General features: G+C 39.1%; 1 protein-coding gene across 2 annotated transcripts; it reads right to left on the bottom strand.

Moving 5' to 3' along the window:
* Nucleotides 1-1,501: 1,501 nt before the first annotated feature.
* LOC133031123 (phytochrome-associated serine/threonine-protein phosphatase) lies at nt 1,502-6,706 on the bottom strand. 2 transcript variants are annotated; one of them, XM_061104490.1, is made up of 10 exons: nt 6,378-6,706; nt 4,933-5,079; nt 4,770-4,837; nt 4,048-4,105; nt 3,179-3,289; nt 2,969-3,019; nt 2,318-2,461; nt 2,127-2,222; nt 1,948-2,019; nt 1,502-1,798 (listed from the first exon to the last, which is right to left on the bottom strand). In XM_061104490.1, the coding sequence occupies exons 1-10, from the start codon at nt 6,456-6,458 to the stop codon at nt 1,715-1,717; spliced, it is 912 nt and encodes a 303-aa protein (XP_060960473.1). In that variant the 5' UTR covers nt 6,459-6,706; the 3' UTR covers nt 1,502-1,714. The 2 variants fall into 2 exon arrangements, with proteins under 2 accessions (XP_060960473.1, XP_060960474.1); XM_061104491.1 differs by lacking the exons at nt 1,502-1,798; nt 1,948-2,019; nt 2,127-2,222; nt 2,318-2,461 and adding an exon at nt 2,462-2,747 and having other exon boundaries at nt 6,378-6,660.
* Nucleotides 6,707-15,573: the final 8,867 nt, after the last annotated feature.

The raw sequence follows: 15,573 nt of genomic DNA, 5'->3' as shown, positions 1-15,573 counted from the left end.
TAGACTTTGTCTAGACTTATTCAACATCAACTCTAACTAGAGTCTCAACTAAGATTCACATTCATTGGACTTTAGATTCAGTTATGTTGGTTACTGTTATGGCTTGGATTACTCTGTTGTCAAAGTGTACTAAACCATGTGGAAATTGTGGGGTTTAGAACACTTAGTTAACATTCTCTAACTACCTTGATAGTTGGTAGTTAAGTCGATTGGCTTTTGTCCTAACTAACCGAGCTATATAAATAGAAGGTTTCTAATTCACTTGTGTAAGAGATCAAGTTAGTGAGGGAACAACACAAAGAAAATTAGATTGTAATGGAGATGAATTCTCTTAGTGATTAGTGTGATTGAGGGTTGTAAAAGGCATTTTCATGTATTTGATTGGATTGCCTCAAGTGAGATTATGATTGTAATTGGTGTGTATCACCATTCACCACTAGAGTTCTTTGAGTTTTTGGTCCAAGTGTTTGTAATTATAATTCTTACCATTCAATACTAAAATCATCACAACCAACAAAGATGTTTTCTACTCGGGGATTAGGTCAAAGTTTTAATTAAAATTTGTGATTGAACCTCGTTATAATTGTTGTCTATTTTCATTTCTGGTTTACTGGTTTGCTAGTGTATGTTGCGGTCTTTATTTTTCTTTGTGTTCTTGCATTCTTGTTAGTGCTTAAGTGCACAACATATACATACATTAAATTGATTTGCATAAATAAACTAATCATCAATAAAATATAATTTTAGAAAAACCAACATTAATTTGCCAAATTCAGTTAGCAAATAAAAATTGTCAAACGTTATTTCTGTTCACTTCACTCATTCTTACTTCACAGTAATTCATTAACATTTTTTGAGTTAACAAAAGTAACTATTGAAATTTAAGATTAATTTTTAGATAGAACTCCAAATTAAAAAAAAAATAGTGAAGAAAGAATTATATCAAGTGGTGAAAACATCGTTAATTAGTTAATTAAAGGCATAGCGATTATCAAGTCAAGTGAGGAACTAAAGGGCTAAAGGCTCGTCTCTACAATTTTCTGACCTACGATCAATTCCTGTAAATTTTATATATTTTTTTAAAACAGAGCCCAGAAGTTCCCCGATTTTAATTGGTACACAAGCAATGATAAGTGTGGAAGACAAGGAATAATTAGAAATTTTTATTAGTACAAACGAATAGTATTTTTAGTTTTTTGATGCACAAATTGCTTTTTCATTTATTTGTTTATTAATTATGAATTATACACAAATACCTAATTCGAACAAGTGAAAGACGATTGGTGTAAAAGGGTGTCTAAAGAACTAAGGCTACTTTTTGCAAATGATTTATTTACAAATAAGATATCTATGATTTACTTTTATTAATTATTACAAAATTAGTAAATTGAAGACACCTGTAAGTGGAATTAGTGTTAAGGTAAAGTAAAATAATGGAAGTTAGATAAGGCAGTGTTATTTAATGACAAAACTCCTGGTGATGAAGAGAAGGACGACACCATTGGAAAGGAAATAAAACAAGCATGAATTAATAATGGAATGAGAATCAGAAACTAATGCACAGCCCACGTAAATTTCAAAAGCAAACTAAACCGAATGGAAAATCTTAAAAACAAGAATAAGAAGACACGTAAAGCTCCAAATTGCAACGACCTATAGTGACAGTTGAATAATTATACAGGTAAATGCAGGTTATATAGCTCCAAATGATTGACTATAAGAAATACGGAACTCCTGTCCTAGGTCCTCTCATCTGGTTATTCTCCTCTGTTTCGGTAAAAAATTTCACCTCTCTCTCCTGAAATCAAGCACAACAAAAAAGAACCATCATCAACACCAATAGAATACCAAAGCACCCAATGACTGTTAGTGTTTGATCTCATAGAAAAACAATTTTTCATAAGACATAAGAGAAGAACAAAGAGATGGGATGAAATCTTGTATTACCATATTCTCATTAAAACTCAATATAGATGCCACGTTTCCGCATCGGTAACAGTAATTGGGCGCAGACCAGACCTGACAAGATCAAGGGCAAACGTACTATCATTGTTAACCGAACCTATAGAAAAATGTCAAAAGCATTGAAATTATTATAAAATTTTGTTTTATGTACAGAGGCTCACCGTAACAAGGCCTTTGTCTTGGAACATGTACTTCAAACCTTCTTGTACAAGCTGGTGCGCTCGACAGACCAGATCAAGATTGTTTATGTGGTTAAACTACAGGAAAGAAAGAAAGAAAAGGTAATGATGTGTTATGCTAATGGTCAGAATTGCGGGGAAGAATTATGCCTACATTGAGATCAAATTATCACCTCAGAAGTGACTCTGGATCCAAAGAGCCAACCTGCTCCACGTGGACTGACTGCCCACGTTTCAATATCTTCAGGATCACTCCACATAAGATCACAAAATGGTCCCTCATGAGGAATTTCACAATTTCGCTCAATTACTCTTATCTGTAAGAAAAATGTTGCATGAAATTAGATTTTTATCAAATCAGGTAATCTTTAAAGGCTAAAGGATTATTGATACAAAGAGGTTCATGACTATAATGGGTAGATCGAGCCACGATGGGTTTGCTGCCCTTAAAGCATTATGAAATACTTCCTTCTGTTCTGTAAATCAAGCTATTCAAAGGTATTTTAAGATTCTTCCCTGAAAACTTCTACAAAGAGTCCAAGCATACTGATTTACTTCCCTGGGACGTTAGAGCTATTTTACATGCATGATAATGACTCGTAACTGATAAGATACCAAAAACAGTGATACCAATTATATATATGGAAATTCAAATAGAGAGATAGATATAAAATTAATAATAATAACAAAAGGGCATTGGCAACCATATACAGAAGGGCAAAAATTTATCATTGTTCAAAACAGAATGCTAAACCATTAAACAAGAAAGAGGTAAAGGCCATCTGACAAGAAAAAAGAAGAAGAAGAAAAGATGAGATAAAGACCTGATCAATAGTTCGAATATCAGGAGAAAGACCGCCATGAACGCAAAGTACCTGGAAAGAATAACAATATATATTATTATAAAACTAAAGCAGCCATGGATGCAACCAAATAGGATATGATAAGTGCATGTAAACTATGCACAAATGTCAGGTAATATTAGAATGTAAATGACAAATCATGTGTGTGTGTGTAAGGCAAGAGAACCTTACAGTGCCATCTATGATTGCTGAGAGCGTCAAATAATCAAAAACATCTGTACAATACCGCCATGCATTAGCGTTTCCATACTTCCTCTGGCACTCGTCATAAAAACCATACACCTAGAAGAAATGAAATTATCCATGAAAAAAAAAAAAAACAAAACCAAATCAGCGATAAGAATTCCTTAAAGCTTCTAAACTGCTATCCAGAGACATCTCTGTTTTAGTTATAATTATCAACAGTGAAAAATAACAGCTGATAAACTTTAATAAAAAACAGTTTGTTACCAATTTAATATTAGTTAAATTAGCAAAAGCTTGGGTTTGAACCACACACCTCTACACACCAAACTGTCTAAGCTATAGATAAAAGTGAAAGAAACTGTTTAGGTGTAACACAGTAAAGTCTTGTCTTTTGAGCTTTTTTTGCACAGAACAGAACTTTTTAACGAAGAAATGGACAATATATAAACCATTCAGAAGATAAGGCAACCTCTAAAACTGAAAGGAGAAGCAAAAGCATTGATAACTGTTGAACACTAAATCCTTCCAGTTACGGCAATCAAAAGAGAAAGGAAGGTCTTTGAACTCCTTAACAATTGACCCACAAATAGAAGCTAAAAACTTGGGTCTACAGCAGAGCATAGATTTAACCTGATAATGTAGATTACAAATATAAAACATAACAGGCAGATAGATTTAGTCATAGTTTCTCTTTTCCTTTGATTGACGACTAATAAAAGACGTTCATTCTCACAAACAAATACATCATTAAATAATAAACCAAGAGTACCATGTATGTGATGAAAATACTTAGTCTAAGCATAAGATAACACGGTCAGCAGTTCTTCAAACTAGCAAAAACAAGCATAACCTACCTGGGTCAGTTGCCTGCTTTCATGGTTTCCACGCAAAAGTGTTATGTTTGCTGGATATCTGTAAGTAAACGAACAGAGTTAAACAAAACAAAGAAGAATTAGCTTCTCAAAGGAAGGCATTAAAAGATTAAGCACATAAGATAAAACAACAAAACAATGAAAAGAAACATCCAATGAAAGAAATTATAGAGAACTTGATTACCTTCGCAAATATTACAAAAAAGGGATTTATGACAACCTACACTAGAAATTATAGAGAACTTGATAACTTTTGCAAATATTACCAAAAGGAATCTATGACAAGCTACACAAGAACAAGTTTGGGAAGGGGAGATCATTATCCCAAGGTTAATAATATCGTTATGGTGCTGTGGAAAAGTTTTGACTGAAATGCATGACACAGGAAAATTTTCTTTCATCCAAATGACATGGCAAATAATGTCTAAAATGAAAGAACAGAAATATAACAACCATCCATCAAGCCCAAATCTAGGATCCAGCCGGAAGAAAAAGAAAACAAATTATGATTTCAAGAAATTGAATCATTAAAAAAAGATTGTAGATGCATCTTGTTAACCAAAAACTATCCACAGCTAGAATGCAGGAAGAACGTGCAAAATATGTTGAAATGAACATAGTGTAACAAAGGCAAGACACAACAATAGCATCCTTGTTTCAACAAAATAGTCGGAGAAAAGCATATGCACACATAGGAAGCATACCTAGCTTTAAGAAGCAAAAGAATTGTGAAAACTTCAAGACTATTGTACCCTCGATCAACAAAATCACCCTGTGAAGAATTTAAATATTGTAAGCACACTGGAAAACAGATATTCTGAAATGACAGGATTAAATTGCATTCATGGTAAGAAGCATATACCATACCATAAATATGTAATTGGTCTCTGGGACATGGCCACCAGTTTGGAAAAGTTTCATGAGATCGTGGAACTGACCATGAATATCACCGCAAACAGTGACTGGACTATTTACAGGTTGCACATTAGATTCCTCAATTAGAATCTCTTTAACCTATAAAATGTAGTTTAAACAAGAGATTCAGAGAGAGAATTACCACAATACATATCATATTAAATATATAAATAGTGCTCATAAAATGTCACATGAACATATGTAAGAAAACACATCAAATACTTAAAATTAGGAAAAAAAAAAAAAGATTTCTAGACCATTTAATACACAAGTATCAATTATTAAATATCAAATCCAAGAAGATCACTTGTGACTTCAGACAGTGACATAGACATAAAACAATATTCAGAATTTGACTTTTAACCATAACAGTAATTACATTAGCCACCACACCATATGAATTATAACCACTTCAAATTTGATCAAAATGTAACTACTTGGAAGAGAATGTTCAATGATTTTTAAAAATAAATCAATATCTAAGGCTTTCAAAGTAGGCCATATGTAGTCATTAACAAGTTTACGTAATCTCCAGACTTCAGAACTTCAAATCGCAACGAGCTATCTGTGGAATGAAGATTCTAGTTCACAGCTATATTATATGCCCTTATACACAGGAATCATGTAAATATGAAGCAAGGCCCTACAATTAGCTCTCCATCCACAAGCAATTCAAAATTATTGATCTAGTAGAGTAAAAGACTGCCAAGCCAGAGGTTTAAGCATCGTGCCAGTTGGAGGGCATGGAGCAATCAAACATTCAAACTGAGTCAAGAAGCAATGCCTGGAAAAGGATCAACCATAATGGAAAAAGAACCAAATTTTGCTCCACTATTTCAAACAACTAAATTTTGCTCATTTCTCAGTGTCATTCATTCAAGAATCTCAATTAGTCTTGAAAATTCTATAGATCTTGCATCCAATAATAAATTTGGGGAATGTAGCACCTACAAGAAACCAATCAAGAAACGCAACTAGTTACTTTCACCTCTTAGTTCCTCTTGTGGCACCCATGGATTCGATAACAAATACTGTTTGCACTACACTGAAATTATGCCCTCCGTCTTCACTAAACAATGAATATATTAAATTCGGTTGCTCTTGCTAGCTCTAAATAAGAAAGCATATTTCTATCTAAATTATCAGATTTGACAAAAAACAAGGGTATGCAATTTTAAAGCCCCATTTTCTCCGATCTCCACGGAGATAAACAGCAAATATACACACATTAACGTAAAAGTACCCCGGCAAATAAATCCTACTCGGAAATTAAGTTCGAAGAACTTTTCTAGACAAGCAATCAGAAAACGAGCAAAACAAGATCAAAATAGATCGAAGAAACAAAGCGAAGAAAACATTTCGGAAAAATAACGAAAATAGGAAGAAAAAACACGAACGTATTCGCAGAGAAGTTGAAGCTCGTCCTCCAAAAGGTGCTGGCCTTCCTTGACCTTCGAGATCCACTGGTCCAAATCCATTTGTCGATTACTTCTTTCGTATTCTTTTTCTTCTTCTTCTTCTTCTTCTTCCTTGTTCCTCTGTCTAGGGTTTTCAGCAAGTTCCCCCAATGATAGAAACCAAAAAAAAAAAAAAACAATATCCAAATTAAATCAAAACATTAGCATTGGTCAAATACTTGTATCAATTTTATTATTTCGAACTGGCCAGGCAAAGCCACACTATGTTTTCTCTTTCTTTTCAATTTTTATTTATTTATTTTTTATGTGGCATTTATGATTTTGTATTTATTTTTTTATGTTTTATAATTTTTTTTTGTTAGGGCAACTCCCATGGTAAATGTTAAAGGGTCAAGATGGAAAATGACCCTAAATCTAACAATTAAGTTAATAAATGTCTCTTTTTTAAAAAAATTAATAAAATGTCCTTTTAGTTAAAAATTTGATGATAAAATTACAATTATAACCTTGAATAATTAAGTATTTGATATAGTTATTTTGCACAATAGTATATCGTTTTTATGTGCAATAATATATTAAAAAAAACTGAAAGGTAGTATATATATATATATATATATTTTGAAATAACTGAAAGGTAGTATATTAGTTTAAGATTGTAGTATATTATTTTAATGTGTTGTGGTATATAATGAACGAAAGACGGAAATTAAAAAATATGGAATATTAATTTAAGTTTGAGGTATAGTTATATTTCACAAGGAAATATTATCTTTATGTTCATTAGTATATCATGAAGGAAAGAAAAAGAAAAAAAAAACATGTAGAATATTAAATTAAGTTTTTGGTATATATATTTTCCACTATATTGGTGGTATATTAATTTTTCACTATAGTATTTATGCTTATGATTGCAGAATATAGTTTTTATATGATATTGTATATTGTGGAAACATTTAATAGTATATTAGTTTAAATTTATGGTATATTTATATTGGTCTAAAGTATCATTTGTATGTGATATGTATATCGTGAAGGATATAAAGAAAAAAAACTATTAAATATTAATTTAAGTATGAGGTATAGTTATATTTGACTGAGATATATTGATTTTATGTTCATTGGTATTTCATGAAGGAAAGAACAAGAAAAAAAACTTGTGGAATATTAAATTAAGTTTTTTGTATATTTTTTTTTTCACTATGCTGGTGGTATATTAATTTTTGACTATGGTATATCTGCTTATGATTGTGGTATATAGTTTTTGTATGCTACTGTATATTGTGGAAAACAATTCATTTAATTGTATATTAGTTTAAGTTTGTGATATATGTATATTAGTTTAAGGTATATTGTTTGTATATCATACGATATATTAATAAAAAAACTAATTATATAGTTAAATAACATATTAAATAGCAATAACAGCAGCAAAATCTAAAAGAATAAAATATATAATACCTTTTATATAATTAAAAAATAGTTGATAAAAATTCAGTAGAAAGGTTTTGATCTATTGTTTTTTATAATTTCTATTAAAGGAATAAAACATATAATACCTTTTGTTGACCGAGGTTTTCGGCAACCAATAAAATAATATAAGATTAGAGAACTGTAAGAAAATTAGAGAAGGATTTTTACGTGGTTGTGGCATTAATGAGCCTTAGTCCACGAGTCTGTGTTATTTACGGATGTATTAAATACAGAGAATGTTCTTGGTGAGTATTTACTCTTCTTGCACTTATGCAACCCAAGATTTTTCGACCCCATTTAATGAGCTTTGAGGGGGTATCTATAGTGTTTTTGGTGGGGTGATCCCCAGGATTATTGTACATGTGTCTCTGTAAATACAGAGAATGTTATTTACGGATGTATTAAATACAGAGAATGTTTTTGGTGGGGTGAGCCTTAGTCCACGAGTCTGTGTTATTTACGGATGTATTAAATACAGAGAATGTTCTTGGTGAGTATTTACTCTTCTTGCACTTATGCAACCCAAGATTTTTCGACCCCATTTAATGAGCTTTGAGGGGGTATCTATAGTGTTTTTGGTGGGGTGATCCCCAGGATTATTGTACATGTGTCTCTGTAAATATCCATAAAGATGGGCATTCCCAATGAATATACCATGAGTAATGCATGGTCAAATCCCTAGGTGTTGTAGGGCTTTTATGTGGAATGTCCTTATTGTCTTTTGACTGACGTGACTCTTCACAGTGTAGCCGTCAATAGACTTAAATGATCTTTACTTCGCAGGTGCAGATTGGGGGTTGTGTCATCAGACTTTATTGCGTGTAGCAGTCCCAACAAGTTTCCTCCCATGCGACATTAAATGCGAAATGACTGCTCAGGGGAAGCCTGACACCTCGCGGAGATGCTTTAATGTTACTTGGGCTTCCGGGAGCGTATGGGGCTCCGTATGCCTTCTCCGGGAGGCCTCTCCCGGATGTTGCCTTATTACATACAGACAGCAAATAATTCAAGTATTAAGATGTTTTGATCCACGTGTCCCTGTCCGGTTGGTCCACGTATATTGGGCAAAATCAGGGGCAACATTTACCCCCCAAGCCTTGTTTATTTGAAAAATAAAACAAGGCTTGTTTAAGTGCCTCCGGTTGACTCCTCGGTTTCCTGGCACGAGCTTTGAGCGCGTGAAGGTGCATTTAATGATCGCCATTAATGCAGTGATTCGCTTTTTGCAGACGTCGATTCGTTTCATGCCCATTGATTGATACGGCGCAGTAATGGTGTCAGACGGACACTCAAACGTTTCCACTACCTTAATTACAAACCGATCCAACCGTTGATTCTTGGGAATTCGAATCGTGCGTCTCCCCAGCCATTCGATTGGTAGGTGATAGTGCCTGTTCCTCATGCACTTTTGCTTATAAAAGCCACCACATTTCCTTCATGTGGTTACTTTCCATTTTTCGCCAACTTTGTTCGAGTTTTCCAGAGAGAAAAAATCCTCAGACCAAGAGAAAACCTTCGAACACTTTGCAAATTTCTTTGCTAACCTTCACTCACTACTGTCAGCCTACATTCCCTTGTTTGATCAACAACAAAACCCCCAGTTCTAACACTTCATTGTAAGTTTCTCGCATCCCTCACTTTGCTGTTTGTGTTTATGGCATGCTTTACTTATCTGTTTGTTTTTCTGGGTTTGTGTTTGAAGTTTCTGGAATGTATTTCTTTGTGTTTTTCATGTGATAGGTCTAGATTTCCCTTCTCTGGGCTAGGGTTACTCTTGTCATGCACTGTTGTTATATTTTGTGAAAGACCATGCACTCTTCGTGTAGTGGTCTTCAAGGGCATAGAAAAGACTTTGTTTTTCTCGATTTTCTCCCCTTCTTTCTTTTTCTTTCATGCGCGATGTCACCATCTGTGAGATCTTTGCACCCGACTTTTGTCCAGGAAATCCTTCTAAGGCTTTCTTGTTGACAGATGTCCGGAGGGGGCCTCTTTCCAGCGGTTAGGGGACCCCCATTCCCTTTTTTGACTTAGGGTTTGGTATGGGGCCTAATTGCGGGAATTTTAACTCTTTTTCAGAATCAAAAATGTCTGCATCCGGCTCAAAATCTTCCAAGAAGGGGGGTAAGCGTTTGGCTACCCTGGAGGACGTCATGCTGGGTCCCGTTGCCCAGGAGGGGTACAAACCTCGGGCTACGGGATGGGAAACGGCCGAGCTTCACTCCACTCTAACTTGCCCTCACCAGTTGGAGAATATCGTGGAGGTGGCTGGAATCAAGCCCTCGACATCCGGGACATACCACCGGCCGCCCCGAGATGCGGAGACGCCCAACCATAACTACGGAGGCTTCGGGGCCTGGAGCCAGACGCATCTGATGTCCGGGGCCATGCTTCACCTTCAAGATTATTTTATTAACTTTCTTGTATTTGTCGGCCTTGCGCCATACCAACTGATTCCCCAAGCTTACCGCCTGCTTTCAGGCTTATTTATTTTTTACTCCGCCCGGGGATGGGGCTCTCCCAGTCCGGCGGAGATTTTGTATTTTTATGAACTTGTTTCCGTCCCCAAGAAGGGGGACAAACTTAAAGACGGTTTTTATGGCTTCTGGGCCCATCCTTCAAATGATGGAGTGGTCCCTTATAATCGGCAAACCCACGTTAAGGAGTATCGCCATCGCTTTTTCTTCTCCTCCGGGTTCCGAGCTGTGGAGCACCCGGAGCTTCTTACGGAGTGGGTCAGGATTCCTCCATACGAGCGGACCGCGTTTATTGAGATCTTTCTCTGGCGGGCTCAGGTCTTTGCGACTTATGACCGGACGGATCTCGACATCGGGGGCCTGGTCACGACGGAGAACTGCCGGAAGGCTAAGCTGATCCTACTGCACCAGTCAGTGGAGGACTCTAACCTTTCTAAGGTTATTTTCCGAACATGAGGGTTCCTGCCGCGGAGAAGACCTTCTGGGATGAGCTTATTGCCACCGCGGAGAAGAAGTACTAGGAGTACCTCTACCGGAAGGCTCAGGAGAAGGCTTACACCAAGGCCCAGGCGGCTTCCAGGAGGCCCCTTCGCGTGGGGAGCCGGGTCGAGAGGAGAAGCCAAACGATTGCTGGGAAGTCCCTTCGCATTGGGAGCCCGGTTGAGAGGAAGGCTCCCCAGACCAAAGCCTTCGGTTCAGATGCCGAATACTGGGGCTCCTGATGCCAGTACTTCCGGCTCCGGTAAGTCTCCTTTATCAGTGCATTATGTTCCCTCTGTTAGCGAATATGTCAGCCTTAGGCCTGTAGGGTTCGATGAACGTCTCCTTAGGTTTAGGATGCCCTCGACCCGGTGGGGAGATCATGCCAAGGACTATTATTTTTCCAACTTAGGAGATTTCCTAGGTCGGTCCTGGATGGGTTCTGGACCTCCGGAGCCCGTTCCCTTGGACCCTTCGGCCTATCTTTCTTCTAGCTGGTTCCGGCCCTCGGATAGCTATCTCGGAGATGATGCAGCCAGCATTAAGATTCGGAACTTTGCTAGGGCCGAATTAGAGAGTCAGGGTAGGACTAGCTTGATTGCTTTTTTGAGCGTTTACTGCTTTCACAGATATTCTAACACTTGACTCTTTTCTTTTGTTGTAGCAGCTAATTCCATGGATGCCATTTTGGCCGCCCTTGCCGGAGCTCACACTCCTGACGCTCCCCTTCCTTTAACTTCTTCCCAAGTGGCCACTCCCTTGAAAGCTTCTTCTAGTGCCCCTCCAGACACTATTGACTTAGTGGATGAGGAGGAGGCGCTTCCTGAGGAAGCTGAAGAAGGTCAAGAAAAGCAATGGGCTTTTCCTGAGGAAGTTGAAGAAGGTGAAGAAGAGCAAGAGGTTGCTCTGATTCGCAAACGCAAGGGCAAGATGGTAGCCGAGGAGGTGCCCAAATGGCAGCGGAGAGCGGACAATCTGGCCCCTGCTCCTGATTCTGGGATCCCTTCCGAGGCGGAGGAATATACAGTGCCTCCCAACATAGTGCTGACTCCGGTTCCTGGAGATGAGGCGAGGCAGGAGCTCCGGATAGCCAAACACAACTACACCATGGACGAGTACTCCCGGGGGCATGCTAACGTGGAGGCTTTGAGGAGGGTTTTGCGCGATGAAATGCAAAATACCCTTAACGATCAGAACTACCAGAACCCGTGGGATCTGAACTTGGACCCCCTGTCGGATTGGTTCAATCGTTTCCTCGGGCCCACCTTGGCTCCCTTTGCCGCGGAGATGACCGGCGAGTTTGTGTCTCAGCTCACCCGGTGTGCGCCCAAGCGGTTCGCTGCTTGTACCACTTCAATTCTTTGCGGGTGGTTCCTCTAATATGGAGCCTCCTGAGATCATGGCCACTCTCCCATTAGGTCTGGGTGGCAAACCGGGGATGTGTTGGGCATCTCCAGCGGGAGCAACTGGAGCCAATACTCCTGCTGCACCCCCTGGTGTTCCCTGCGGTACAACCCCTGTCGCCTGACCCGGATTGAGGTGAGGCAGCCGATTCTTGATCCATTCATAGAGGTGGCCCAATCGGATCAGGTTTTCAATCTCATCCTTGAGATTTTTACATTCATTGGTGTTGTGCCCAATGTCGTTGTGGTACTCGCATCTTTTGTTGGGGTCCCTCCAGGAGCTATCCTTGTACAAGGGAGGTGGTCTCCGGTAGTGCGTATTTTGCCTGGTAGCAAAATATACACGCTCTTGGGAGTCTGTCAGCTCCGTGTACTGGGTGTACTGTGGAGTGTACCCCCTCTTTTGGCATTTTCCCTCCGTCCGGGTGCTGCCTTTGGAGGATCTTTTACTCCTCGAGCCCTGGGAAGGGTCTGCCAGGCTGGCGGTTGGAGCGGAGTGCGAGGGAGCTTGTCCATTTATCCCTGAGGGGTTTCCAAAATGGGACGATGCGGGGGCCAAGGCCTGGCCCTGACTATATCCAAGAGTAGCAGAGAACTGTAGGCCGCTTACTGGTGGAGCCGCGGTCGGGACAGTACCCGAGGGCGGTGCTCCGGGCATATACCCTGCTATCCCGGTGGGATAGTATCCTCCATAGGCCACTATTTGGGCCTCTTCAAGGTTGATATACTTTTGGACTCTCTTCTGGATGTCCTGAAGGCTTGCAGCGCCTTCCTACTGTAGTTCGTTCCAGAAGGGAGTCCCTGTACGGATGCCTGCCTGGAGAAGGGCAAGTTGTTGTCCGTCATCAACTTTCTTGGTCTTCGAGGCTTCCTCTCGGAACCTCTTTATGTAGTTTTTCAAGGTCTCTGTGGGCAGTTACTTGATGTTAGTCAAGGCACTGACCTCCAGGTTGACCTTTCTTGCGGCGACAAACTGTCTACGAAAGTTTGTCTGTAACTTGTTCCAACAGCCCACGGATCCTGGTTCCAGCTTCTTGAACCATTCCTCTGTGGACCCGCTTAGAGTAAGCGGGAAGCACAGACATTTTGCATCATTGCTGACTCTCATGACCGTCATGACACGGTTAAACCGTGACAGGTGGTCGCTTGGGTTGGAGTTCCCGGTATAAGCTGCCATTTCGGGCATCTTAAAGTTCTTGGGGAGCTCCGCTTCCACGATGTGCTTAGCACATGGCTCCCGGTCCTCATAGTCTGAGTCGGAGTCATCCCCTCTTTGTCTCCAGGAGACTCGGGCGATATCTTTTCGGAGTATGGCGAGTTCCGCCATGATTCCTTCATTTAACGTTCCCGTGGAGACCGCGGGCCCGTATTTCTTTTGGTCAAGGTGATCCCGGAGGTCACCTTGATTTCCATTGATTTGATTTCTCAAATCAACGGGAGGACATCTCTGTCCTCTTCTTCCTCTACCTCCGGGCTCCTGGTGCACGGAAACGCTTTTCCGGTCCTCTCGATCCTGAGGGCCAAGACTCCCTTTTTGGAGCTTGCCCCTCTGCGGACCTTTCCCTTTTGGGAAATCTGAGCGGACCTTTCGCGGATCCTGCGCCTTTTTCTTTCTCCCGGGGGTAGAGGTAGGGTTTTTCTTTTTGTTCCCTTCAGTGGGATACCTTATGGGGCTAGGTTCCCTAGACTTTTGTTGTTGGGTGCTAGGCGAGGATTCCTCTAGTTCCTTGCCAAGTCCAGCAGTTATTGCCTTGGGATGCACGTGAATGCCAGCCGCCTCCATGGCTTTTTGCATGGCTAGCATTACCTCTTGCATTTTTTGGTTTTGTGCTTTCTGGGCTTCGATCTCAGCTTCGTGATCGATAGCTTTTTGCCTTAGAAGCACCAACTCTGAGTAGCTACCTTCATCGTAGGCATACTCATCGAGGTTTCCCTCGTAGTCATCATCAGGAATTCCTTCTTCTTCCTCGGAACCTTCAGTTGTTCTTGAGGCTACATCTTCCTCATTTGGATCTTGAGCATCCTCTAGAGGGCGAGGTTGACGAGTGCTTCTAGTCTCCACCATTTTTGTAACGTAAAGTGTATTTGTAGAAGCTTTCTTCAGCTCTCAATGAAAGCACCAAAATGTTGACCGAGGTTTTCGGCAACCAATAAAATAATATAAGATTAGAGAACTGTAAGAAAATTAGAGAAGGATTTTTACGTGGTTGGGCCGTTAATGAGCCTTAGTCCACGAGTCTGTGTTATTTACGGATGTATTAAATACAGAGAATGTTCTTGGTGAGTATTTACTCTTCTTGCACTTATGCAACCCAAGATTTTTCGACCCCATTTAATGAGCTTTGAGTAGGTATTTATAGTGTTTTTGGTGGGGTGATCCTCAGGATTATTGTACATGTGTCTCTGTAAATATCCATAAAGATGAGCATTCCCAATGAATATACCATGAGTAATGCATGGTCAAATCCCTAGGTGCTGTAGGGCTTTTATGTGGAATGTCCTTATTGTCTTTTGACTGACGTGACTCTTCACAGTGTAGCCGTCAATAGACTTAAATGATCATTACTTCGCAGATGCAGATTGGGGGTTGTGCCGTCAGACTTTATTGCATGTAGCAGTCCCAACACGTTTCCTCCCATGCGGCATTAAATGCGAAATGACTGCTCAGGGGAAGCCTGACACCTCGCGGAGATGCTTTAATGTTACTTGGGCTTCCGGGAGCGTATGGGGCTCCGTATGCCTTCTCCGGGAGGCCTCTCCCGGATGCTGTCTTATTACATAAAGATAGCAAATAATTCAAGTATTAAGATGTTTTGATCCACGTGTCCCTGTCCGGTTGGTCCACGTATATTGGGCAAAATAAGGGGCAACACCTTTTATATAATGAAGGGTATTTTAGGTATTAAAAAGTAAAAAAGGACATTTGCTTTATTATTTTAAAAAAGAGACATTAACTATTTATAAAGTTAAAAATAGGGTCATTTACTTACATTTCTCAATAATAAATTTAGTGTTAAATTAATACAAAAAAAATAATAAAATTTTAGCATTAAATTTTTGAGACTTTTTTATTTTATACTTCAAAACATTTTTTCTTTTTTTTTTTAACGGAATTCTACATAGAAACCCCTATTGCAATTAGCGCTGCAACCTAAATTGCAACAAATAATCGTATAGAAACCCCTATTGTAAGTAGCGATGCAAGCACTTTAGAAACTCAAACCGTAAATTTGAAAAAAAAAAATTAAAAAAACAGTATATGGGGTAATTCTCCTAATTTTTTTTTCTATTCCAATCACAACACTAAAAGTTACACCAAAATCATATTCTTTATACATAAAAAAAATC

The sequence above is a fragment of the Cannabis sativa genome, chromosome 9 (assembly GCF_029168945.1).
Source record: "Cannabis sativa cultivar Pink pepper isolate KNU-18-1 chromosome 9, ASM2916894v1, whole genome shotgun sequence".
Taxonomy (NCBI): Eukaryota; Viridiplantae; Streptophyta; class Magnoliopsida; order Rosales; family Cannabaceae; genus Cannabis; species Cannabis sativa.
This window is presented reverse-complemented; position numbering and strand designations above follow the sequence as displayed.